This window comes from Podarcis muralis, chromosome 17 (assembly GCF_964188315.1).
Source record: "Podarcis muralis chromosome 17, rPodMur119.hap1.1, whole genome shotgun sequence".
NCBI lineage: Eukaryota > Metazoa > Chordata > Lepidosauria > Squamata > Lacertidae > Podarcis > Podarcis muralis.
The window spans coordinates 23,654,362-23,681,023 of record NC_135671.1 but is presented as its reverse complement, the minus strand read 5'-3'; the positions used below and the strand labels follow the sequence as shown (position 1 = coordinate 23,681,023).

General features: G+C 43.4%; 1 protein-coding gene across 2 annotated transcripts; it reads right to left on the bottom strand.

Moving 5' to 3' along the window:
• Positions 1-26,662, bottom strand: CAAP1 (caspase activity and apoptosis inhibitor 1). Of its 2 annotated transcripts, none has more exons than XM_028712183.2 (6): positions 26,406-26,662; positions 24,715-24,915; positions 18,269-18,353; positions 14,795-14,873; positions 8,883-8,956; positions 1-1,547 (listed from the first exon to the last, which is right to left on the bottom strand). In XM_028712183.2, exons 1-6 carry the CDS (start codon positions 26,529-26,531, stop codon positions 1,210-1,212), a joined length of 903 nt encoding a protein of 300 aa, XP_028568016.2. In that variant the 5' UTR covers positions 26,532-26,662; the 3' UTR covers positions 1-1,209. The 2 variants fall into 2 exon arrangements, with proteins under 2 accessions (XP_028568016.2, XP_028568015.2); XM_028712182.2 differs by lacking the exon at positions 26,406-26,662 and adding an exon at positions 26,361-26,381.

Genomic DNA, 26,662 nt, shown 5'->3' with positions numbered 1-26,662 from the left:
AATTAATCAACCTGAGCATGCACTGAAATGTATAGTCAAATGTATTTATTAATACATGTTGATCTCCCACACTTTTTGGCCGTTTTCAAAGCAGCAGGTATTGGTGTGCCTTGCACCCTGAATAAGGAGTCATAAATTTTTAAATGTCTTTTTTCCCCTGCAATCAGTGCAGACTTACTTCAAAACAAAACCTCAGGACACCGACATTTTAAGTCTTAGTCACTCTGCTTCATAACGTACAGGATAGACATGTGTAACAACTACCCCAACTACATATAAATACCTACTTTTGCATTGTCAAAACGTCCTATCTAGTCCTAGGAAAGGGTCTTCCTAGGCTGAGTTTACAAATTACATTTATCCATATTAAGTCTATAACTTAACATTAACAATGCACTTAAGGGATTGAAAAGGAATTTGTAACATGTCCTGGAAAGCTGGACGCTACACACATAACTACAGTCAAGCACCAGAAATTCGTTTTAAAGAGTGTGTTTTAGGATGCACCCACATCATTACTTAAACTCACTAAAAATTAAGGGAGACAGTAACTGTATTATGTTTCAAACTACACAGATTATGAATGCTCATGGGCTGGCACCAGAAGCTGCCAAGACCCATTAAGGGCTCCACAGACTGCACTACCATCTTGGTTCCCTTGGCATAGGGCATACAATATTTTGCTCATAAACTGAACCCAACGAAAACAAGCAATCTGGGTCTCAACTGCTGGTGCAAAGGATTTCTCAATATACATGTCCGATAGGCCTCCATCTCTAAGGAGCGGTGGTCTGTTTCTTTCTCCCCAACTGAACCTTCCCAGAATGCTGAAGTAAGCCCTGAGAAGGCCTTACATTGTTCCCCAATTATTCTGCAAAGCACCGGGATTTAGCAAGAGATGCATATGATCTACAACCATTTCCCAATTCGTGTTGAGGGCGGTGGGAGGGAAGGGGGGAAATCCAACACAAAGAGAGAAAATGGCCAGTTGAGTCGAACAGCGTCAAGCCTCTCCACTTGTGCAAGAGTCACACAGTTCTGATGGCAGTGACAAACTGCTGCCAACTTCTTCAGCCATGGGTCAGGATACACAAAGGGCTTGAATGAGGAATGTCAAAACCGGTTCAAATATCTTTTAGCACTGAAGGGAGCCGACATCACACCCATCAGAACAAATGCAGACATCTTGCAAATGAAACAGCCCTGGGGCTATTTTTTTACATCTCCGGCTTTCATGAGAGCCTTAATAGCCCTGGCTCGCATCTCAAGCTCCAGGAGTTCCAGCTGCTGTGCTGATGGCTGGACATCATCTGTTGGAGGAATCGCCAAAGTTGCTGCCTTTGGCTCCTTTGGGGAGGATTCTGCAAGCCCCAGGATCTCGTTCACGCTTTTCTCAATGTCCTTCTGGAGGTCGTCTATTGGACCATCTCCACTTCTGACAGTCCTTTCCAGCCCATCTGAATTATCTTCCTCATTGCATGGGCCTTCAATGTCACTGTCGTACGCATCTGCGTTGATGCTGAGAACATCGCTGTCTTCTCCTTTGCCTGCAACACAAAATTAACAGAAAGCAAGAATTCAGAAGCCCTTTAAAAATAAAATAAAATTGGCTTTTCATCTTGTGAAACATTTCCTCTGCATACAAATACTCCTTTGCATAGATTTAAGGTATAGGAAAGGTCATCTATAAATTAAAATCAACAGTTTCTCTCTTTCCTCCCCTCCCCCAGCTTTAAGACTGATCTAATTTAGACAAGTTTTAATGCATTTTTATTCCAATTTAGGAGAACATGCAGTAGACCAGAGCAGCAGCGCTTGGAAAATTTATTCCATCGTATGGAATTGCATGATCTATTTTCCTAATTAAAATGTCATAAGGTTTTATATCACAAGGACGCCTCTGCATTACAAAATGAAAGTTGATGTGGGGAGCCTTTGGGGCTGACTGCTGTTTATTATTTTAGAAGTGAATTTAATTCCTGAAGTGCAGTTTAAAAATACTCCTAAAATTCTCGTGTACATTGCAACAAAATAAAATGATATCAGCGTGGCAATACACTTATTAAGAGATATCTGTGCAAAGACTTTTAATGAAGTGTTTCAATTTAAGTTATCTCAAAAACAATTACAGCGTTCCTATTTGTTCAATTATGATTAAAAACATGGGCTGGGATCCAAAGAACTATTTTGGACATGACCTCAAGGTTTGAGAATTTGAAAAGGCCCTTTGAATGCCAAAGCTGCATTCTGCAGTAGTTCACTGGGCTTTTGAAATCTCAGCAGTTCCAAGGGAAAATAAATCATGGAAGATGGTGAACTAGGGTTCTAGAAACACAAGCCCCAAACTCCCCCGAGGTGCACAGAACTAGGGTTACCTTTCTCTGGACCCAGGCAATGGTCTTTAGGAAAATGTAACAGAACATGATGCAAGGAAACGAGTTTGAATCTGACATGACAAATACTCATAATAAAGCATATATATTTTTTGACATCTTGTCCTCAGGTACTATGTACGTGTGATCATTTATCTCTGGAGGTTCTCCATTAAAACTACTTATATTTGTTAAATGCACAATAAGCCATTACAAAATGCAAAAAGTGTTAAACTTATTTGCTATGGAGAAATGTGTCTGATAGCACCTTAGATGAACTTTTAATAAGCTGTTTATTACAAAATGGCATGTGTATTTCCTTGAGGAACCTAAAATCCGGGGTGTGACTATCAAAAAATTACTGAAAGTGAATTGTATCAAATCTATGGAACTGATCTATCAAGGACTGGCTCACCCACACCCACCCACACCCACACATTCATTGCTCTATGGCTCTAGTATCAAATTATTTACTCAATATGTAAAGATGCCATCGCAGAGCCAACAATATGGACACAGGTGCCACCACCTCACCCCATCCACACAGTGTTTTCTAATGGAGTCAGTTCACACATATTCAAATGAGGACACGTCAAATTACACACATGCACCTAGAAGCAACCATGTCATCAGGCTACGGTAGAGGAGAAATGGGACTTCAGAACCTCTCCGTCAACTGAGCTGAGCCATCAGCAACATTCAGCTCCTCCTCTCTCCTTGAATGCTCTCCGTTCCAGGTGTCCATTTCAAGAGTTCTACAACTAAGTACTGCTCGGGTTTCCTTTTTTCCTCCTCCCTCCCAATACCTTTCCTTTTTTAGTTGTGTCCTTTAGACTGAAGCTTGAAGGCAGGGATTTATGGGTATCTGTAAGCCGTTCAATGAGCTTTCCCCCTTCTTTTTGCTGAACAGCAGAGAAAATACTTTAAATGTATGAACCAGCCCTTGTTCACAGTATGGAGGCATAACACATTCGCTGTGACACATCCCAACCGACAATTATAGCCTAGGCAAAATTCAAAATTCACTACCTATATTAAAAAGCTGGATTCGAAGACTACTTAACCATTGGTACCTCTTAAAGGACATATGGCCTATTATGGTAAAGATCAATATGTTGCTCTTTGGGAGATTCTTTATGTGCAATGTTTTTAAAGAGACAATGAGAAAACCTTGTCAAGAATTTACACGCAGTCTGGCAACAGCAAAGTGATAAAACACACAACTGTTCATTTGCGCAATTTACTGCAGGAGGCCATGGCATTATGTTCCTCTGGAATGTGTGCATTCTCTGTAAGCCTTACAGTTTAAGGCCTTGATACACAGATTTGGAGTTGGTTAGGCTGAAGGTTTACACTTGCCCATTTTTATCCATTCTGCCTACAATATAAATGTCACTAATAGCCGCCACAATTATCAATGAAACCTCAAGAGTTTTAAATTGATGTGTGGATTAAAACACAAGATAGCTTTTCAGCTCACTCTGAAAAGTAACGCGGCATTCATTTGAGAGCTCCTATATGCCATTTATGATAATAAAAGGATAGCAGTAGATTAGAACACTCTGAAATAATTAACGTGTTTATCAATACTCTTCTGTCATTTTCTTCTTGGAGATTCTGGTTTTTAATTAGCCCTTCCCCACTTGGTCCCAAATATTTTCTTTTACTGGACGGCTTTTGCAGAACTTAGCAGTTTCCACTCTTCTACCCTCTCCTTTCAAATCTCCAAGGCTTGAAGTGTTATTGATCTGGTACTATTGCTCATCAGCACCACAGTCACTGATATACTGGAAACCAATACAAAGCGGCCTCTGAATTGCAGTTCCCGGGGATCAAATAACCCCAGCCCCAGTAAAGCTCTGTTTATAAAGGGAATGCTGGAATGGATTCTCTGGACATTTCACATGACTTTTACTATATTGCTAACATATCTGTTAGGGAAAAGCAAAATGCCACCGCCCATCTGCTTGTTCCCCCAGGGATTTTTCAGGAACCACATTAATTTCTTTAGCTCCCCCATCTACAAGAAGGCAATGGCAATGGCTCCATCCAATATCTTCTGCCTTGTCACTGTGAAGATAGATGATGCCAACTTTTATTACAGGGTGGATAGTTCTGACCCCTGAGCCACTTTGTGCAGAATGAAGTAGCCCCTAAGAATCTGGAAGCAGGTTACTCCAGCCTTTTATAACCATCAGTTGCAGCAAGTATGTTGTAAGTAGCAGGTGCAGCAGGGATCCATGGCAGTTTGGGGAAGAATCAGGGGTCCTGTGGACCTTGTTCTAGGGGTATCAGGGTTCATTCTCCTTCCATCCAATGAATGAACTCCATGTATTTCCAGGAAGGGCTCCATGCATCACAAACTGAGCCCCCCGCCACTAACTGCCTACTCCTTGGTCACCAATGGAGCAGGTGCGTGGGGCTGCAATTCAGACCACAGTGTGCATCTGTGTGCTGCAAAGATGTCCCTCATTTGTAGTGCACAGAGACATTCTGTGGGGTGGATCATGAGGAGGAGATGGTGAGACAAAGACGCATGGTGAGGACTGAGAGAGAGGGATCTTGGTTCAGGGAACTGAACAGCCCAATCCCATACTTTGATCTTGACCTCGGACACTTGCATGAATGGTTGGCAACCACTAAGTCATAAACAAGAACCATGATCCAGAGAAATTATGCAACAATGTCTGTCCGCCAAGACTCCCACAGCACCCAGAATGTCATAGATTTGTGATGTGTCCATACCATATTTGGCAACAGAATTGTATTGCTGATACTGCCAGGCTTTTCACAAATTGCTAATAGGCAAAGTTTCATTTTTGCAAAAGTCCCAAGAGGATTATTCACCATTCTTTGGCCTTATAATGAGAATGAAAACAAAGAACTAGAAATACATGTGCTGGCCTCTGCTTATCATGAAAGTTTCTAGATTCTAGAGGCATGTTGCTGTGCTGTTAAATATTTCAGCGCCTTTGGCTATAATAGTATACTGTAACACAAGGCTAGCTACATGGATGTGAGGGTTTATTTTGGAAAATGGGATGGAGTAGTAAAAACCTCTCCATACACATAAAAGGCAATATTCTCTGCTTGATCTTTATACTGGGTACTTTCCATTCTCAGCAAGTCCTCTACAAAGACTGAGCAGCAGAATACATACTACTGAAATTAATCTGTGCTGGTTCCAAAATGAGTTGAAGGAAGACTAGTTTTCCTCTCAAGACAAAAGTAGGAGGAAAGGCTTTAGAAATTCTAGCCTGGCTTTTAAATCTTTTTAGAAAGAAATATCGCAACTTTCTTTGTGTGTGTATGGGTCTTGTGTTTATGAGCAAGGAAGAAAATCTTTAGAAAAGCATATTTTCTTTGACTTTTTATGATATAACTGGTATCTGGAGGGGGAAGAAAAATCAATACCGAACACTAAGAGAAATGTATAATAAATGTTCTTCCTCTGCAAAATAGGAGGCAGCTTTCCATAAAGTAACTAGAAAGTAAACCATTCCACATGTAGCAGTTTTACAAATATTAGAAATATACATAGACAATTGTAGTCTGTAAATATATTATGAGGAAATCAGCAAAACCCATGCTTTTAAAAAACACATACAGAATAACACAACTGATTCAAGAAAATGTGAGAACAAAGCCAAGCTAACCTTAAATCGTGTACTATATTATTGCATAAGAGCCTGACCAACTTAAGAGTTATTAAGTATGCTGTATGTTTGCAAAATCAGATCAACTGAACACAGCATTGCTCTGATGAGCTTTAAAATGCACACAACAACAAAAGGTGAAAGAAGTTAGATTACATTAGTCTAATTATGAGGCAGATGGTCAAGGCTATAAAACTCTAAGTCAAACGGCCACAGTTGGGGTTTCTTGTTCCTCTGACAAGTCTACCAAGACCTATGAAACAATGGTTTTAAAAGCAGCTGTTAGAAACTTATGCAAAATGTGTCATCACCACAGTCTTCTGAGGAGCAGTTCTCAAAAACAATCAAATAGCGAACTTTGATCCGCAAGGCATTGTTTTTACTCTTCACCACACATTGCCTACAATAAGGCAGGCATGAACTCAAAACATCTTCTGACTGCTTTTAACTTGCTAGAGAAGTGTGTGAAAGATCAAAGAAATGGGAATCAATAGGATTAAGGAATGGAAATTCTTTTGCTTTGCTGCAGGGCACTAGTCCATATTTACTTAATGCATTGTTCAAGTGAACAGAACATCTCCAAAGCGAGAGTACATTCTCAACGGAATAAGGCTGGTTCAAAGTTCGGAAGCAATGTTCCAGCACACTCCTCTCCTGTTGCCAAAGGCCAACGGATCCAAGTGAAAGGGCACTGACCCGAGGGAATGAGACAAAACTATTTTTTATAGAAATCATTTATCCTTCTGCTGGAGAATAAGAAGTTACCTAAACCAGGCTTAAAGGTACAATCAGCCTGGGCTCTCTACAGAGTTGAAATCTCCATGGAAGTACAATGCACAATAATCACATAGCCCTACTGCCCTAACAAATGTTTAATTAGCTGAACCGCTTCATTTCCCCCCTTTTTTTTGCAGCTGCAATTTTACATAGTAATAAAAGTCTCTGATGGCATTTTTCTCATTATCTTTTTCATTTTGATAACTTGTATTTATTCTTTCAACTAGGATTGCGAAATTCATTTCCAGGCACTTAATTTCTCTTTCTTAACCACTTTTCACTCATTTCTGCTTACCCCTTAGCTCTCGTACTTTTCATCTTCAGCATCACAGACTGCAGTGTGGAAGAAGAACAGTTGCTAAGTTTTACCATTTATGCCTGCACAGTCTCAAAAAAGCTCTTTAAAAGCTAACATCCTGACTAGCACTGTTGTCATTGCCCAGAGCCATCACGAAACCAGTGGCTGATAAAGTCATAAAAAGGACAAAGAAGCAATCACCTGCAACAGTCATCAATTCCCTCTGATAGCAGAGAAGGAAGAGAGGAAGTCTGCAGGAGACATGTCAATTCAGAGGTCATTCCAGAGAGTGCAACAAGCAATATTTAAAGCAGTCTTCACAAAGTCACAGCATCCTGCTAATCGCTTGGCTGCCTTATGAGACCATTTTAATCAAGTTCAATTCCCCCTATTAGCTATTTTTACCATCTTTAAGGAAGAATGGGGCACTTCTTTCTAAAGAGCTGTAAGTAATTACTGGGGATATTTCCTGTGGCAAGAAGATACAGAATGATCCTTCCCCATGGCTTGCAGCATGCCTGTCATCACTAGGCAAAGAGGTGAAAACGTTGGCAGGCACAAACCCACACAATACATTAGGACTCACTATTTGGGTTCACGCTGGTGTTTCGCTGATGGGTTTAAACCCAGACAACCAACAAAACAACTCCTTTTGTTCCCTGTGTGATCCTAAGTCCACTCTCTTCTCCTTCCAACCTTCTTGCTCCTGGGCGAACAGCAGAGATGGAGTGCGAGTTTTGCCCTCATCCCAAAAGTTTCCTTAAGTACCGCACTTTTTCTTGTAGAAACAAAGGACAATCTTTTACTTACACGAAAGGAAGTAAAGGGGTATACTCAGGGGCACCAGTATGGATAGTGATTAAATCTGCCCTTGGTATGGACTGATAGAAGCAGCTCCTTCCCATCATGTTGACAGAAGCTTGGATACTTTGTGCTTGGATACTTTGTGCAATGGGAGCTCCTGCTATATACTGCACCAAATAAACAATGCTCTAAATCTGGGACCCTATTGCACTATATCTCCCAGAGCCTGAGCCTTCCCACATGAAACTGCCCATAAAAGATGCCCCCCCCCAACATTCCTCCACACACTCTTGTGCACCTCCAAAGAGGGCACAGCTATGAAAATAGGTGGCTTGATTCTGAGAGGCCGTTGTATGGTTTGGAAAAAGACATCTTACTCCCACCCCTTGCTCAAATGGTAAAACAAGATGTCAGAGATGGATGGTGTGCTAGGGAAGACGTATCAAGAAGAGGAGAAATGGGTTTGGGGAAAAGTCAGGAGCTCTAGATTGGATCACTACTCCTATCAAATATGACAACAAGTACAAATAACTCCCAGAGATGGATTCGATCCTCGTTACAGTCTAGAATGACTAAAAAGCATAATCCACAGCCAAAGATGTAAAGAAGAACTTGCATCACAAAGTCATGTTTAGTGAAAATGTAAAAAAAGAAAGAAAGAAAGAAAGAAAGAAAGAAAGAAAGAAGGAAAAGGGAAGCACAGTGCAAATGCTTGCCCAAAATGCTGACAAACTCCTGGGTTTCATTTGACAACTAGCTAGAGAAGGGGCTCCTAATGTCTGAAATTCAATTATATCTTCCAAAGAAAGTTATTCTATCATGCATCATTGTTTCATTTGCAATCTATTATGTAGTATTTGCAGAGATGACCCAGAGCATTTGTTTCGAGGCAAGTAACATTACATTATTGCTACTGCTCTATTCAGAATGCCAAACGCAGAGGCGGCAACGTTTAAAGCCTTCTGCAGTTCCTACCTTGCTTTGAGTCCAAAGCGTCCAGTTTGTTGTCTTCCTTCAAAGAAGAAGTAGAATCTATACTATTGTCTTGCCTGAGAACAAACAAGAATACATTTCAGTTAGTATACCTTTTATGTTTATGAAAAGAAGCATTTCATATCCATACTCTCGTGCCCCCACATTTCATTGTTTGCTTTATTTTGTGAAGCAGGCCTTGCTTATTCAGGCAGTAGTACTGATAATTTCCTTTCTTCTCAAGTTTCATAGGGCTGCCTGGAATGTAATGCTCTTTCCCCAAAGATATAGGGCTAGTCCAGTTAATGTAATTATATCACTTACAGGGTAAGCAGTGCCTGCCCAGTTGGGGACACAACTATAGGAATATGTCAATTTTTCTCAATCAGAAATCAGTTTTAACTGCACCCAAGAAGAGTAAACAGAACAGAAACTGAGTGTTACAGAAAACATTGTTTTGAGGACAAGAAAACATCTCTGGCTAGCCCAATACACAACTCACCAGACCACCAAAGCTATACCAATACTTCCCCTACCATGTAACAAGATCTTGTTTTTATCAAAGGCAGAGCAAAATAACTCCACTAAGCCCGAGAAGAAAATTCAACTAATCCCTCCATCGTGGACTCAGGCAGTATGCATTCGTAAATAAACCATATATCCTAAAGACAAAAAAAAAAAAAACCCCTACAAGTGTCGATTTTACTTTCCCCCTCAGTGTGGTGGAGCAATCCAAATTAGACATGTTCTAAGGCAAGGAAAACATCCTCTTCTGAAATGCCAGCCTAACTCTTGCCTTCCAATGAGAAGAACCACCTACCGTATTTTTCGCCCTATAGGACGCAATTTTCCCCCTCCAAAAATGAAGGGGAAATGTATGTGCGTCCTATGGGGCGAATGCAGGCTTTCGCTGAAGCCTGGAGAGCAAGAGGGGTCAGTGCGCACCGACCCCTCTCGCTCTCCAGGCTTCAGGCAGATATCCCCAAGGCCTGGGAGCCCAGCGGGAGTTCCCGTGGGCTCCCAAGGCTTGTGAATAGCAGCCTGTTCTGGGTGCTGGGGTTAGGGGAAACTCGGGCTTCCCCCGCCCCAGCCCCGTGGAGAATTTTTTTTTTCTTTATCCCCCCCCCCAAAAAAAACTAGGTGCGCCCTATGGGCCAGAGCGCCCTATAGGGCAAAAAATACGGTAGTTGGAGTTGTCTGACCAAGCCGGTAACCTACAGAGATATGCTGCATTAAGGTGACAAGAGTTGGAGCTACAAGTTCCAGGTACAAATCTTGGTTCAGTCAAGAACTCCATGGTTTATTTCACACAGCTCACCCCCTAAAGATTAATAAGGGATCTGCTTTGCAGGACAGTTGTAAGTATTACTGAGAAAGAAGTTATGTTAAATGCTTTGAAAACTTGGAAAGTACACTGTATTAACAGTATTGTATCCCCAGAGCTGCCTTATACGAAGCCAGACCACTGGCTCATACAAGGTTTCCTACAGAATTATCACCAGTAGATGTTTGGGATCAAACCCAAGACCACCTTAATGCAAAGCATGTGGTTTACTGCTGAGCTACAGTGCCAAAAAGCGATGCATTCCTTGTCCATTTCCCCAGAATTGCCACCGCTGTTTTTCCAAAAGAAGAACCTCGCTGAAGAACGAGAAAGAAAAAGACAGCCCCCAAACAGCCCTGAGAACATCTGTGCTTGTGAAAGATACAGAACATCACCAAAAGAGACCCTAACTGTGAAGTATCTTTGGTTGATGCCACTGCTATCAGGGGAAGAATCTGGAGAGCAAGTTCCTTGAAAAACATCAATAGGAGGAAAGAGCTCTCCATTAAGGCAACTGCAGAAACACACAGAGAAAACCTGTGGACGATAGGGGAACTGGGCACAGACGTCCTGCCGAGAGATTAGGAATCTGCCCCACAAAACAGCAGATCCTAACTCTACTTACAGTGTTCATTGACGCTGCTGCACAACAATGTATTTATAATTGCTGAGATTAATACTACAACCACACTACTGATCATTAATTTTAAAAGTAATCTAGTCTCTGCCAGAAAAGGGGAAAAGGTATTTTCAGACATGAACCCACTGGATCATTAAGACAGAAGAGCAAGGCAAGGATGCAACCTGCAAAACCGCAAGGTGCAGCCAAACTCCCAGACTTAAGAGGGCAAATCTTCAAAACAGCCTTGCGTATTACACAATCTGCAGAAAAATTGTAAAAAGATCACTGAACCCACATTTTGGGGTGGGATGGCATGATGCTGGTTTAGCTATTTCTACACGTTCTCACCAAAATTTGACACATTATTTTCTGTTTCAAAGGATGGAGAAATAACTCAGAAAGTGCTAAAAAGGATGACATTTCATCTGCTATCTCGCCATGATGTTCAACTGTCTTTATACAAAGCATGAAAGCAAATGAAAGACTGTAAGACACACTTGAGGAAACAGGATACAGCTCTCCACAGGATTTCAAAATCATGGAAGGCAAGTCCAATTGTTGAGTTTAATGAGCATTTTAGCCATAAAATTATTTTATATTCATCTAACCAATTTCATACCTCAGCTACTTTGTCTAAAATTTGTAATGTACGTATTATGTTAATATGCACACAATCAAAGCATCCAGCTTGCAGGGAGGAGTTAAATTTAACATTACAAGGTTAGTGTCATCCTAACTTACATTTCAGAGATTTAACTCTAATGGCGTGTGTCCACCTCTGTTAAGTATTGTAACTAAACTATGATTAAATATAATTTTTAAAATGGGGGTGCATATATAAGCGATTCATTTTTAACCAGATCCCTGAAAAATAATCTATCTGTCCTCAAAGAAGAAACCTTTTTCCTGCTGCCCCTGGATTTGTCTCCACAAGCCTCCTTGACTAACTTAATAGGGAAGCTGCCAAATATTCCAGTGGCCTCCTCTCATCTCAATTCACTTCTGTTCAGTACCAGGTGCTGCTACAGATTCAGCCCTCAAGGTAAAGTTTTCCTATTGAACCCCCAAACCTATGAAATTATTATAGATATTAAGACATTTACGCAGAACATATAGATGTGTGTGTGTGTGTGTGCAGGGCAGCAATCATTTCATGATTATGAAGGAGAAAATTGATACTGGGTTCGGAATGAAACATTGGCTTCCATTCAAAAAAAAACAACAGCAACTAAACTTCAAGCCTTTAAGGTTTCAGAGGTAAATTTCAAACCTATGAGAAGCAGTCATGAAAGAGCACCAAATGTGGGGAAATAAGTTGGATTTAGGCTACAGCAAGCATTTTGGCCAGAAGGCTATATTCACCCATGGCCAACCCACTGGGAAAATACATGATGAGCAGAGCGGAAGAGGAAACTCTCCTCCCACAGCTGATGGGGATGCAAACTGGCCTCTCCTTGTTCATCAAATCAATCATTTGATGAATGAGGAGGAAGTGGTTTGCATCCCCACCAGGGTGCTGGGCTGGGCAGACAGGCTGAAACTTCCTTGGCACAAAATTTTATTTATCCCGATCCAGAATATCTGAAGCTGTTTGGTGCAAACCTCAGATATGCAGATGACACAACCTTGATGGCAGAAAGTGAGGAGGAATTAAAGAACCTTTTAATGAGGGTGAAAGAGGAGAGCGCAAAATATGGTCTGAAGCTCAACATCAAAAAAACAAAGATCATGGCCACTGGTCCCATCACCTCCTGGCAAATAGAAGGGGAAGAAATGGAGGCAGTGAGAGATTTTATTTTCTTGGGCTCCATGATCACTGCAGATGGTGACAGCAGTCACGAAATTAAAAGACGCCTGCTCCTTGGGAGAAAGGCGATGGCAAATCTAGACAACATCTTAAAAAGTAGAGACATCACCTTACCAACAAAGGTCCGTATAGTTAAAGCCATGGTTTTCCCAGTAGTGATGTATGGAAGTGAGAGCTGGACCATAAAGAAGGCTGATCGCCGAAGAATTGATGCTTTTGAATTATGGTGCTGGAGGAGACTCTTGAGAGTCCCATGGACTGCAAGAAGATCAAACCTATCCATTCTGAAGGAAATCAGCCCTGAAGGACAGATCCTGAAGCTAAGGCTCCAATACTCTGGTACTTCATGAGAAGAGAAGATTTCCTGGAAAAGACCCTGATGTTGGGAAAGATGGAGGGCACAAGGAGAAGGGGACGACAGAGGACGAGATGGTTGGATAGTGTTCTCGAAGCTACAAACATGAGCCTGACCAAACTGCGGGAGGCGGTGGAAGACAGGAGTGCCTGGCGTGCTCTGGTCCATGGGGTCACGAAGAGTCGGACACGACTAAACGACTAAACAAACAAAACAAAAAAAGTGTACAACCCTGAGCATCGGTACAGACCTAGCGCACTACAGGAAAAGGAACCTGGCAATCATGTCCCTGGCATTCGTACCCCTCATTCCTAACCAACCACAGGATGAAGACATCGGCTCCTAAATGAGTGATAATGATGTTATCAAGTATTGCTCATTGGCAAACAGGGATGATCTGGCACAGTCATCTGGTTTGCAGAAGGAAAATGTATCAAAGGATATCTGCTCTAGGATAATAAAGCTCCTGCTGTCCGGCGTCATCCTGCCAAATTTTGTTCAGGAATCAGGATTGTTCATTTGGCAAGAGCCTCAACAACAAGTTCTTGATTTCCAATTATGCAGCTTATTTTAAATACTGGTCATGGAAATGGTGGTTTTCAACATATGAGCTGTACCAAGTTTTCTGACCCCTGAACAGCGCACTGCAAAACTAGCTGCAGAAACTATGCGGTACCTGCTTGAGATCAACCACTTCGGTAGAAAGGTACACATACTAATACAGACAATCTGCTGTCCAAAACACTTTGTCACTGAGCAATTCTTATGCTGTCTTAAAAAGGCTTCTTGATGTAATGGCGCAACTCTTAAGTTTAATACACATGCATTTTCTGCCATCTTGTGGCCAAATGTTGCATAGATTAGATGCTCTTTTTTGGATGCTTAGTATTAACCGAAATAACTAGCTGATATGCGAGTCACTTAGTACATCTTGTTCACACTGACAGCACAATCACATGCATTTCTACTCAGAAGTAATCCCCACTGAGCTCAATGGGATTTACTCCCAGGCAACTGTAAAAACTGCCGTTTAAATGTTGATTCCCACCAAGAAGGACCCATACTATGCTACTCACAAGCAGCCACCGAAAAGAGGCTTGGTAACCCAAGAACTTCTCCCAACCCTATTACATAACAAAATGAATCAAAATTCTCCACGCTGTTTTAACCCTAGCAATTAACAGCCAACCTAAAATGAAAAGATCCTATTTGCAGCCATGGGATGGGCAACAAGCCGATTACGGGCAACTCCCATTTTGCACATGTTCAAAGCATGCATGACCCTGAACATGTGTGACATTTTCAGACCAGGAAGAGCATGGAACAGGCTCCATCAGCACGCACAATTACCCGAATGCAAACCAACCAACCCCCACAAATCAGGGGTTACCTGTATGCAAACAGTCTTGGATTTGGTTGGGTTTCCTACTTTATGCCGTGATTTAAGAGCAGCTGCATACATACCCTTGTACCGTAGGATCTGATGGAGGATACAATTAGGATTCTCTGTTCAAGGCACTTTGGGCTTCAGAAGATTTTGCCAATTTAACTAACATTTCAACGGATCTCACCAAGGCTCACTGGGTTTTTACAAATGCTCAGCAAGGTTCACGAACGTTTCACCTGAAGTTTCATTTCACTAATGTTTTGCAAATTTCCCCCAGATTTTTTGCAGCGGTTCAGCCAAGATTTCACCATGGGTTTATCTAGGATTTCACCAACACTTCAAAACGAAATTGTCAGCACAAACTTTTAAATAGACTCTCAGAGGACAGTTAAATTAAATTTGCTCATCACAATTACTTACTGGCTGATAGATTCAACTGCTGTCTTCTCTTCCCCACCATTAGCCTCTTCATCACTGTCGGAGTCATTTTCATTCTCACCTTGAAATACAACGTCAATGTGAGATGCTATACAGTGTGGCAGCATTTTTCTGCCTCATTAATACATGCATCAGTAAATACCGTTATGACTGTCAAATGAAGAGACACAGCCCACCTGCTTGACTAAGGTACTCAACAGAAACCATTTGGAGCTGTAGTCTTTTGAGGGAGAGAGTGGCCTGAGTTTTGAAGATGGCTGGCAATAAGGAACCATAGCACGTCCCAAGGCTATATTGTTTGGAGAGCCTGGGGGAGGGGGGGGATACGATGCTTCAATGAGCAGCAATAAGTGTCTGGCTGCTTCTCTGCACCTCCATGGTTAACTTGGTATCTTTGCAAGCAAACAACTATTACAAACACAGAGTAAGTCCTCAGTACTTTCACCACAAGGAAAAAGAATCCATGTAAAAGGTTTCCCCGGGAAATTTCTGTCACTCGGGTAAGAGAAAAAAATGCCACCCAGTCTTTGCCAAAGGAATAATATAAAATTAACCCTATCTTCTCTTACAACACAGCCATTTATATTAAACTACAGTGGTACCCCGCAAGACGAATGCCTCGCAAGACGGAAAACCCGCAAGACGAAAGGGTTTTCTGTTTCGGAGGCGCTTCGCAAGACGAATTTCCCTATGGGCTTGCTTCGCAAGACGAAAGCCCATAGGGAAATCTCCGGGGACCTGTTTTAAATTGCTGGCGGTCGGGAGCAAAGACTTTCGCCCACAGCCGGCCTTCAGAAGAGGTCCTGGACCTCTTCTGAAGGCCGGCGGGGGGCAAAAGTCTTTGCTCCCCCCCGCCTGCCTTCCCGGGACAGCGGAGACTTCTCCGCTGCCCCGGGCGATCTTAAAATGCTGGCGGGCGGGAGCGAAGCGTTCGCTGCCGACCCCCAGCATTTTAAAATCTCCCCGGGACAGCAGAGAAGTCCCGCCCCGCTCCAGATGGCCGCGCAAAGCTGCCTGCAGTCGCGGGACTGCAGGCAGATCTGCGCCACCATCCCGAGCGGGGCGCTAAGTCCCGCTCCGCTCGGGATGGCGGCGCAGAGCTGTCTGCCGTCCCAGGATCAGCGCAGCTCTGCGCGGCCATCGGGAGCCGGGGGCGAAGCCCGCCCCGCTCCAGATGGCCGCGCAAAGCTGCCTGCAGTCGCGGGATTGCAGGCAGATCTGCGCCACCATCCCGAGCGGGGTGCTAAGTCCCGCCCGGCTCGGGATGGCGGCGCAGAGCTGTCTGCCGTCCCGGGATCAGCGCAGCTCTGCGCGGCCATCGGGAGCCGGGGGCGACGCCCGCCCCGCTCCAGATGGCCGCGCAAAGCTGCCTGCAGTCGCGGGATTGCAGGCAGATCTGCGCCACCATCCCGAGCGGGGTGCTAAGTCCCGCCCCGCTCGGGATGGCGGCGCAGAGCTGTCTGCCGTCCCGGGACTGCAGGCAGATCTGTGCCGCCATCCCGAGCGGGGCGCTAAGTCCCGCCCCGCTCTGGATGCCAGCGCAGAGCTGTCTGCCGTCCCGGGACTGCAGGCAGATCTGCGCCACCATCCCGAGCGGGGTGCTAAGTCCCGCCCCGCTCGGAATGGCGGCGCAGAGCTGTCTGCCGTCCCGGGACTGCAGGCAGATCTGCGCCACCATCCCGAGCGGGGTGCTAAGTCCCGCCCCGCTCGGGATGGCGGCGCAGAGCTGTCTGCCGTCCCGGGACTGCAGGCAGATCTGCGCCACCATCCCGAGCGGGGTGCTAAGTCCCGCCCCGCTCGGGATGGCGGCGCAGAGCTGTCTGCCGTCCCGGGACTGCAGGCAGATCTGTGCCGCCATCCCGAGCGGGGCGCTAAGTCCCGCCCCGCTCTGGATGCCAGCGCAGAGCTGTCTGCCGTCCCGGGACTGCAGGCAGATCTGCGCCACCATCCCGAGCGGGGTGCCAAGTCCCGCCCCGCTCGGGATGGCGGCGCAGAGCTGTCTGCCGTCCCGGGACTGCAGGCAGATCTGCGCCACCATCCCGAGCGGGGTGCTAAGTCCCGCCCCGCTCGGGATGGCGGCGCAGAGCTGTCTGCCGTCCCGGGACTGCAGGCAGATCTGTGCCGCCATCCCGAGCGGGGCGCTAAGTCCCGCCCCGCTCTGGATGGCGGTGCAGATCTGCCTGCCATCCCGGGATCAGCGAAGCGTTCGCTGCCGACCCCCAGCATTTTAAAATCTCCCCGTGTCCCGGTGAGATTTTAAAATGCTGGGGGTCGGCAGCGAAGCCCTTGTTCCCCCCAGCCCCCCCCAACCTTCAGAAGCCCTTGTCCCCCCCCCCCCCGCCTTCAGAAGAGGTCGGGGGAGAGACTGTCCCCGGACCTGGTCTGAAGGCGGTTTCCCTTGGAACGCATTAATTGATTTTCAATGCATTCCTATGGGAAACCGTGCATCGCAAGACGAAAAACTCGCAAGAAGAAAAAACTTGCGGAACGAATTAATTTCGTCTTGCGAGGCACCACTGTATTGTAGTAGTATTTGTACAGAAAACAGGTATTCCTTTTTCTTATGCAAACAGACATACACACACATACGTAATACAGGCCACAGAGTCTGTTCAAGGACCTGTTCTCATACTAAAGCTCTGAGTAGTCTATAGATAGAACATATATTCAGCAACACATTTAAAAGTGTTGGGCAACTTCTGTAACAGAAGTTCAGCACTAAAGCTAAAAGGGTAACTAACAAGGAGGAGATAAAACTATTTTAAAAAATTAAGCACGATCATAGGTAAAGGTAAAGGGACCCCTGACCATTAGGTCCAGTCGTGACTGACCCTGGGGATGCAGCGCTCATCTCGCTTTCTTGGCCGAGGGAGCTGGTGTACAGCTTCCGGGTCATGTGGCCAGCATGACTAAGCCGCTTTTGGCGAACCAGAGCAGCACACGGAAACGCCGTTTACCTTCCTGCCGGAGCGGTACCTATTTGTCTACTTGCACTTTGACGTGCTTTCGAACTGCTAGGTTGGCAGGAGCAGGGACTGAGCAATGGGAGCTCACCCCGTGGTGGGGATTCGAACCGCCGACCTTTTGATTGGCAAGTCCTAGGCTCTGTGGTTTAACCTACAGCGCCACCCACATCCCTAGAACAAACATACAATGCTCATTAATGTAGATAACTGATGGAAAGCTTATGGGGGTTGGTTTTCCAGTCCTCAGAACAAAAAGGAAAGCCTAATATAACCACAAGTAGATCTCTTGTGAGCAGCTCCTCTGAACACTGTAGCCATTAATTTTAAGTCTCTCTATAACAGGGTTCCAAGTCATGACTGCCCTCATTTGCTCAAAGCTTCTCTTCCGATCTATCTTCTAGGTAATTGCCATGCTTCTCTGCTACATCAAGCAACCATGTACAGTACTTGGTGTTCATTAGGAGCTCCAATATGAGACAGTATTGCCTACCTTCAAGAATTCTCAATAACTTCTTCTCAGACAGGAGCTCCAACTGTTCAAGACAAAGCCTTTTGATTTCTTCTATTGAACAGCCCTATGGAAAGAGAGGTGGGACAGTTATAAACAGTGCCTGCAATTAGCCAGATGCCATGCGCATTTTGCACCTGACTATCGGACACTTGCAACCAAGCAATCCTGGTTTAAGGTGCCATTTGGCACCTAGCTTTTATATGTGAGTTTCTAACACTAGTTATTTCACTAAGGGCCAGATTCAACTAGTTGAGCTAGCAGGAGCCAACAGGAGGAGTCCTGTCTCTGGAAGAGTTGGGAGAACTTCCAAAATGAGAGGTTGGGGAAGAGAGGAGACCACTCCGTTCAGTGGCAGGTGATCTCCTTGGTGCTTGTTTGAATTTCACCTTTCTTTTTTTTTAATAAAGACGACAACAACATAATAACAACATCATTATCATCAGTTTTTTATTTGTACCCCGCCCTCCCCAGCCAGGTACATACAATCTGGACACTAAACCCAAACTTAAAACATTATGATCTGAATTAGAAATTTTATTAAGACGGTTTTGCAAAAAGACAATGTTAAGGAAGTAGCAAAGTATGCCAGATCTGAACCCTGGCTTTCTTCTTAGGTTTCGCAAGGCAGGCATTGCAGCCAGTTGTGCTCTCTTCTGACGGAAGGCATTCTAATCCAGCAGGGGCATATGTTGGCAGAAAGGGTAGCCCCCTGTGCACATACCCCAATCTGCTCAAGAGCGCTGGGGGACCCTTTGAACGGTGTGGCAAGCGCAGCAGGGGATTGCAGGAGAAAGGAAGAAACTGCAAAAATTACCTCTCCCCTCTTTTTCACCTCATGGACGTTTCTGCTGGATCAAACAGCCTTCTGTCAGTGGGGGTCATACAATTAAATACAACCCAAGGGCACTTCTCAAATTCCCTAATGCTGGCAGTTGGAGATGGATTATTCCAGCCACTGTTTCTCATTAGTATTGCTTAAATAAAAAGAAGAAGAAGAAGAAATACAACTTTCTGAAAAATATCACTCTCCCTAATAAGGCTTTCGGTATCTATGTTTTCACTCCTAGTAGGTAACTGTGTTAAGTCTGCTGCAGCAAAAGAACAGTCTTGTGCCATAAGATTCTTAAACCTTTAATACATTCTTTTTCATAAAAATCATTCAGAAGACTTCTTGTTCGTACTTTACACTTAACAGAGAATTTTAGTGGACCAGCCCGTGAAGAATTATACAGGTAGCTTAAACCTTAATTATGAGAAACGGGGCTAATACAGATATAATGTAACAAGTATTATGAGGCACCAGCCTTGGAAACACACTTTCCTGTAACACTACCCCTTCCTGGAATTAAATTTTATCATTTGCCAGCATCAAATTAACTGTGATTAAGGCTAACGCAAGGTTTCCCTTACCCTAAGATTTAAACCCACTTCAAATTCTTGTATAATTTATTAAAATGTGCTTCCCTTTTCTTTATTTTTTTGGAAGAGTTAAGTGAAGAGAAAATAAAATTCAACCAGTAAGTTTTGTTGATGTTCCTGAGAAGAACTGAGAAGTTAGAACAATGGAGTACCAGGCTCCTTCCCCGATGCAGGCTGGCTTTTCCAAGAAGCATAGCATTGCAGATCAATGTTCTGTTTTGAATTACCTTATCCAGCTGTTAGTGGTCCCTCAAAAAAGCAGTATGTCACATTTATTAATCCCTCATTTGCCTTTGACTCCATTGATTGGCATCATCAATAAGAGTAGCAGCTAATTTTTTGCAGGCCAAGGAACATATTGACATATAACCAACCTTCCCAGGTCTGCAGTACAAAAGTGGACACAGCCAACTGGTTGATATTTCCTACCATGAGACCCATGACATAATTTCTGCTAAAGATGCCTAAATGGACATTGAACATGTAAAGAATTCCAAGTCTTCATTCTGGTACATTAAAATTGCATCTGATCACAAAAAGTGTTATTTTCCTGCAGGAATTAATTCCCCCCCCCCCATTAGACATGCATTTACCTAGTTCAGATTTTGAACTATGTCCACAGAACAGCTGACCAGTAAATTATTTAATAAGCCAACATATGACCATCTTTGTGTATGTTGATCAGGCCAGATTAAAGACATTGTGTGTTGTATTTTTTATTGCCCCCTTATACAATCCACCTAGGAAGATTCCTCTATTCATTCAAATATTTTTTTAAGAAGGTCAATCAGATTATTTCAAAAACACAGGGCTGCAAGCTGATTTATACAACTCTGTAATCTAAAGGATAACATTCTCACTACCTGCACATGTAGAGCTATGGGCTACGTTACAGATCCAAAGCAGTGTTGACTCTGCCAAGGAGATTTTTAAAAATCTAAATTATCTGGGGAGGGTTATAATTTTAAGTTTCAATAATTTGCAATTCTAAAATTTGAAATGTTTTAAACTTATATTGAATTGTCTTTGTGTGTGTGTGTGTGTGTGTGTGTGTGTGTGTGGTGTGTGATTTATATTGTAATAGACACTGGCTACATGCAACAAAAATCTGACTGAGTTAACAGTGTTTTAGCATTTCCAGCAATTCCCATTTTCCCGAACTCCTTGCCTGATGGATTCAAGATTCAACATAATCCCATATCTATGGTAGACTTGTAAACAGCCACCTGTCTGATTACTTTCAAGTAGGCTGAGAAGTTCCTACAAATTTCTCTTCACAGGCTTTTTAGGCCATGAACATGGGTGCATGGGAGAACAAGGACTAACTAAAACTTCTGCGAGGTAGCAACATTTCCAAGGCTGCTCTATGGAGTCTACCAGGGTCAGACCACCCGTGAGGCAAGGTGGGGCAACTGCCTCAGGTGGTAGCAGACACTCCAAGTGTCCCTATTTTCCAGGGCCAGTCCCAGATTTAGAGAAGCCTCCATGGTTTCTGATTTGATTTGTCCTGATTTCCCTTGGGACATTCCTATTTTAATCGGAGAAATGTTGGAAGGTATTGGAGTTATGTGAACCCAAGCCAAGGAGATATACACACACCCTTGGAAGGCATCTAAAGGCAACCCTGCATAGGGAAGTTTTTTTAATGTTTAATGTTTTATATATGTTGGAAGCCAACCGGAGTGGCTGGGGCAACCCAGTCAGATGGATGGGGTATAAATAAATTGATATTAATATTAATAGGACATCCCTGTTTTCACTTGAGAAATGTTGAGAGGGTATGTGGTAGAGGGCAGCAGATCTAGCTTCCAAGCAATGCATGACCCACTGCCACAGTAACAGCAATGGCTGTGGCACGTTTCTTGGAGGCCGGATCTGCTCTCTCCTCTGTAGCCCTGCTATGCCGCCTATACAGCAGCCTCTCTGCCCTGGAGGGGGGAGGTGCCGTTTTGTAGCTTTCCTCAGGTGCCAAAATGTATTAGGCCAGACCTGGTGTCTGCAGTGGAAGAGGAGCTCAGTGTAGCTGGCAGGCAAAGTATTGCTATGGAATCTGCTCTTCAACCCTAGGGATGAACTACAAGAAAAACAGCATGGTTAAGGGAGCGTTTCTGTTCCCAGTCCAAATTTTACAAAATCTTTTTCTCCAGAAATGTTGAGACAAGATTAGTATATCATAAAAATGAACATACGTGCTTTTCTTGCCAACTGGAGCATTCTATGATATTCTTATAAATAGCCAGAATTCTTATTGTGTGGTTTTTACTTTATTTTTAAATCCTGCCTGCCCCCAACTTCAAGTTGCTTTATTTTCAAGCAAGGATGTCTTAAGTCTGTTGGGAGTAGTGTTCTTTTTTAATTATAAATTACTTATTTATAAACTGCCAGGCTGCCACACTCATCTCTGATGGTGTTATGTCCAATTAAAGAAAAAATTCAACATCCCTGTGGAAATGCTATAATTATATACTACATTATTCCATATGCCACAGTAATTAAGGTTATTTACATTTGCAGCCTGCTTCATTCCGAGGGCTCTACAACAGTATTTATTAAAACACACACATACACAAATATATAAACTCTGAAAGCCTTTGTAGCAGTCTGATCTCAGTACTTGCTAAACTAGCTTGTAAGTGCATAGGATACACACTGAATAGAGTTGCAAGTTTTAATTGGCAAGTTAATCAATTAAAGCTTAGGTTGATTAATCAGTGCAATACCATTTTAATAGGCAAAAGTACATTTTAATTGGTGGGGTTTTGAGGGCACATGCCCATTTTTAAGGCTATTCAAATTCTTGTGTGCTACTGTAACACTGAGAAAATGGACTCACATGTTTCCTTTCAACAATGTGAAGCAGCTTTTGTTTATTACAATGTTTCATAAACTAATGATAGCTGAGACACACTTTCTTAGGGAATGAAAACTTAACCCAAATGAAACACTAATAGTAAGTAGCACTTACCAGCGGAGGAACCCATTCTCTATGGGAGTCACTTTCTCAGTGTGCCTTCTGGTTGGGAAAATGCAGTCCCTAACTAGTGACTCATGCAGAGAATTGATGTGCTACCTCTTCTGTGGCAAGAAGGGCACTTAGGGCACACAGAAGCCTTTCTCTAATGCATTAGGTAAAGGTAAAGGTACTGCCTGTACGGGCCAGTCTTGCCAGACTCTAGGGTTGTGCGCTCATCTCACTCTATAGGCCGGGAGCCAGCGCTGTCCGCAGACACTTCCGGGTCACGTGGCCAGCGTAACAAGCTGCATCTGGCGAGCCAGCACAGCACACGGAACGCTGTTTACCTTCCCGCTGGTAAGCGGTCCCTATTTATCTACTTGCACCCGGGGGTGCTTTTGAACTGCTAGGTTGGCAGGCGCTGGGACCGAACGACGGGAGCGCACCCCGCCGCGGGGATTTGAACCGCCAACCATGCGATCGGCAAGTCCTAGGCGCTGAGGTTTTACCCACAGCGCCACCCGCGCCCCTTCTCTAATGCATTACATAGGGCAAATTAGAAGTGCTCTTGAACAACAGAATTTAGGAATTCCTGAGTTACTAAATTATAAATTATCATACTCCACTTTCAGTTTCTTAGAAAGATACCTACATTAAATGTTGTTAAAACTGCAAATTGATTTAGCAATAATCAATTAACCAACCCGTTAAAAAAAGGAAGATGCATCAACTAAAAATTCTCTAATTAGTTGATAGTCCCAACGTGGAAAATTGTGCCATTCTGAAACACAGGCCATGGTATTATGCTGGCGAAAGCCAATATTTAAACATGAGATTTGAATATAGGTTCCCTCTTTATGGCAATGTGATGTGACATATGTATGTTTGTTTGTTTGTTTGTTTGTTTGTTTGTTTGTTATTGTATATTCTACCCTTCTCTCCCTGAGCTGTTTCCACACCAGCAGGTAATTATAAGAACTACAATGTGACTGTAAGAATGGGTGCTGATTTTTCTCTTCCCTCCTTATTCCCTTTCCCTTTTGTGTCATGACTTGTAGACTGTAAGCCTGCAGGCAGGCTTGTTTTTATTGATCTTACATAAACTGTGGGAGCCTGTACAGTTCAAGAGCAGGATAATAACACCTTCCATAAATATTTAAAATATAAATGCAGGCATGGCTCCTTAAAAAGTGAATCTGACTCCTTTATATTTTTAATTGAATCTATGCATGTACAGTCATACCTTGGTTCTGAAATGCCTTGCGACTTAAACGTTTTGGCTCCCGAACGCCGCAAACCCAGAAGTGAGTGTTCTGGTTTGTGAACGTTTTTTGGAAGCTGAACGTCCGATGCGGCTTCCGCAACTTCCGATTTAGTGCAGGGAGCTCCTGCAGCCAATCAGAAGCCGCGCTTTGGTTTTCAAACGTTTTTGGAAGTTGAACGGACTTCCGGAACAGATTCCGTTGGAGTACCAAGGTACGACTGAATATACATCCAGTATCATAGCCATAATTAAAGAAAAAGAAAAAAGGATCAAGGAAATAACCATAGCAATGTTCAAATTAAAATTAAGGATTTCAGTGCGTAAAAAAAAGTCCCCTTTCCAATGAAGCACCAAAATCTTTCAGAGTTTCCTTACTATCTCAAAAGCTAGCCAATTGCACATGTCAGGGTAATACATTTATAATAAATATATACTGTTTAATTTCTACTGTACAGATGTCAACAGAAGGATAATGAGTATTACACTATGTGCAGTTAAGCTACTGAAAACCCACTTGAATGGAATTTAAGCAACCTCTATGGAGCCAACAGGGCAGCACACCTTTAATTTTTGAAATATTTTTTCAATCCTGATAAGAGTATATTTTAACCGTAGAATGAAGAAGCAGGGTTAGATGGTATCAGACTGGTTATAAATAAATAAAAGCCAGAGCATGTAGCAAGAGGCTTAACCTTTGTTACAGAGCATTCAGATCACTCCCTATTCCTAATAAATGCTGAAACGGTTCAGCTTTCTCCAAAATTTGCCAGAATAGATATATTTCAGTACCTTTAAGACATCAGGCAGCATTTTCTGCACTTTCTTCTCTCCTATGATACAAAAGCACTGGTGTAGCATTTCCTTCTTATCTGTGATGTAGAAACTAACTGGCTTCAATTGCACGCTGAGATCTAATCCACCTTCTTCTAGGTCACTGGATTCTTCTTCCACATCCTCATTTTCTGGAATTTGTGAAGTACATTTTGTTTCCTAAATGATGACACAGAAAACTGTTTCAGTCATGACCCAACACAAAACACTTGCTTATGTCGTAATATCGGCAACTAAGCTTTGACTACAGAAGGAACAGTGCAAGCCATTTCATGTCTACTCAGAAGTAAGTCCCACAAGGTTAGATGGGTCTTACTCCCAGGATATAGGATTACAGCCTGAATCAATGAAGCTTCTTATATAGGCTTCTAATACTGTAGTCTAAAATACAAATGCAATGTTTAAGATGCTCCATAAAGTTGGTGTTCAGTTTTGCATTTTGAAGTTACTTGAAAGATCATATAGTCAGCAAAGAAGTTTACAGGTGAATGCTGCAAAAGGAAATCCACGGGGATAGTTCTCTCTCAAAATATTATGCCACCCAGTAAAAGGAACTGAGAATACATTCGGGGGGGGGGGGGGGGCAGGGGGATGAAACAACACATTCAAAGCACTTTGGTTACTATCTCTGTTCTTCTCACACCAGCCCTGTAAGGCAAGCCGGTACTGTCATCACAATTACAGGCAAGAGGTTGAACTCAAGATATAGTAGTCTGGCCTGTGGACACCTTGTGAATTCATGGCTGTGAAATTTAAGTATCTGGATCATATTTTTAAAGTTGCAAACCTACTTGGGAGTAAGCCTTAATTCAAAGTAAACATGCATAAGACTGGTCAGAAAGCTGCTCCCTAACACCAGATCTTAAGAATGTTAATGTAGCATACAATTAATGTACTAATAACTTCCTTGCAAAAAATAGTGATGCCTTCTAACTTAAAAAAAAAAAAGCTTTTAACAAATTCATGATGCAGGTTGGGTCTGTCAGTGGCTCTTAATCAGGACAGCTAAAAGTAGAACCATATTGGGAAGTGGACAGCCACGTTTGTGATTAGAAGTTACTGGAGTAAAAAAAACCATGGGGATTATGCTCCACAGTTAAGCTGTCCAGATAGGCTGGGGAACCCCCCCCCCATGGGTGGGGTATAAATAATATATTATTATAATAATAAGTTAGTTGGAGACAAAAATGTTAACCTTGCTAGGCTGTTAGTCAAATTGATCAAAGCAATTCATAATTTTACCACCACTATTCAAATTTTGAATATAAACGTTTATGGTAGTTCTTATTTGATTATTGTAAAGCCCCCCCCCCCCCCATTTTCGGTTTCCATCTTGTGATGTGCTTTATACAGATTCTGTATAAAGCTGGGTTACTCTAGGACAAAGAGCAAATGGACACAAGTCCAGGAATAAGGGGAACTTTGCTTCAAAATCTCAAGAAGCTGAATCCAAACGTAATATAAAATAATAATAATAATAATTGCCATCCACGTAAGCTGTGCTTTACAAATACTGAAAGGTGCACTCCCAGGGCTTTTAGAAAACAACTATAAGAAGCGCGCGGGGGGGCGTGGCCGCCAAGGCACCTTGCGCATGCGCATACCTGCCCCGCCCCGCCTTCCCTCAGGGCGGCCCAGGCGGCGGTTACCTCGGCCAGGCCTTGAAGCGGCTCGATGCTCCGGCGTTTCCTCTCGCTGCCTCCGCCTTCTTCGTCCAGGCAGCCCAGGCGGGAGCGGTGCCGCTTCTTCTCCTTGGGAAACTTGCGCCCCGTCATGACGGCGACTCGAGAGAACCGGCGTCGGCCGCGCCCTCTTCCCGCGAGCCTCTCGTCACAGAGCGAGCGAGCGGGGCGTAGTCGGCGTAATATATCAGCGGCCCGACGACGCCTTCGCCCGCTCGCCGTGC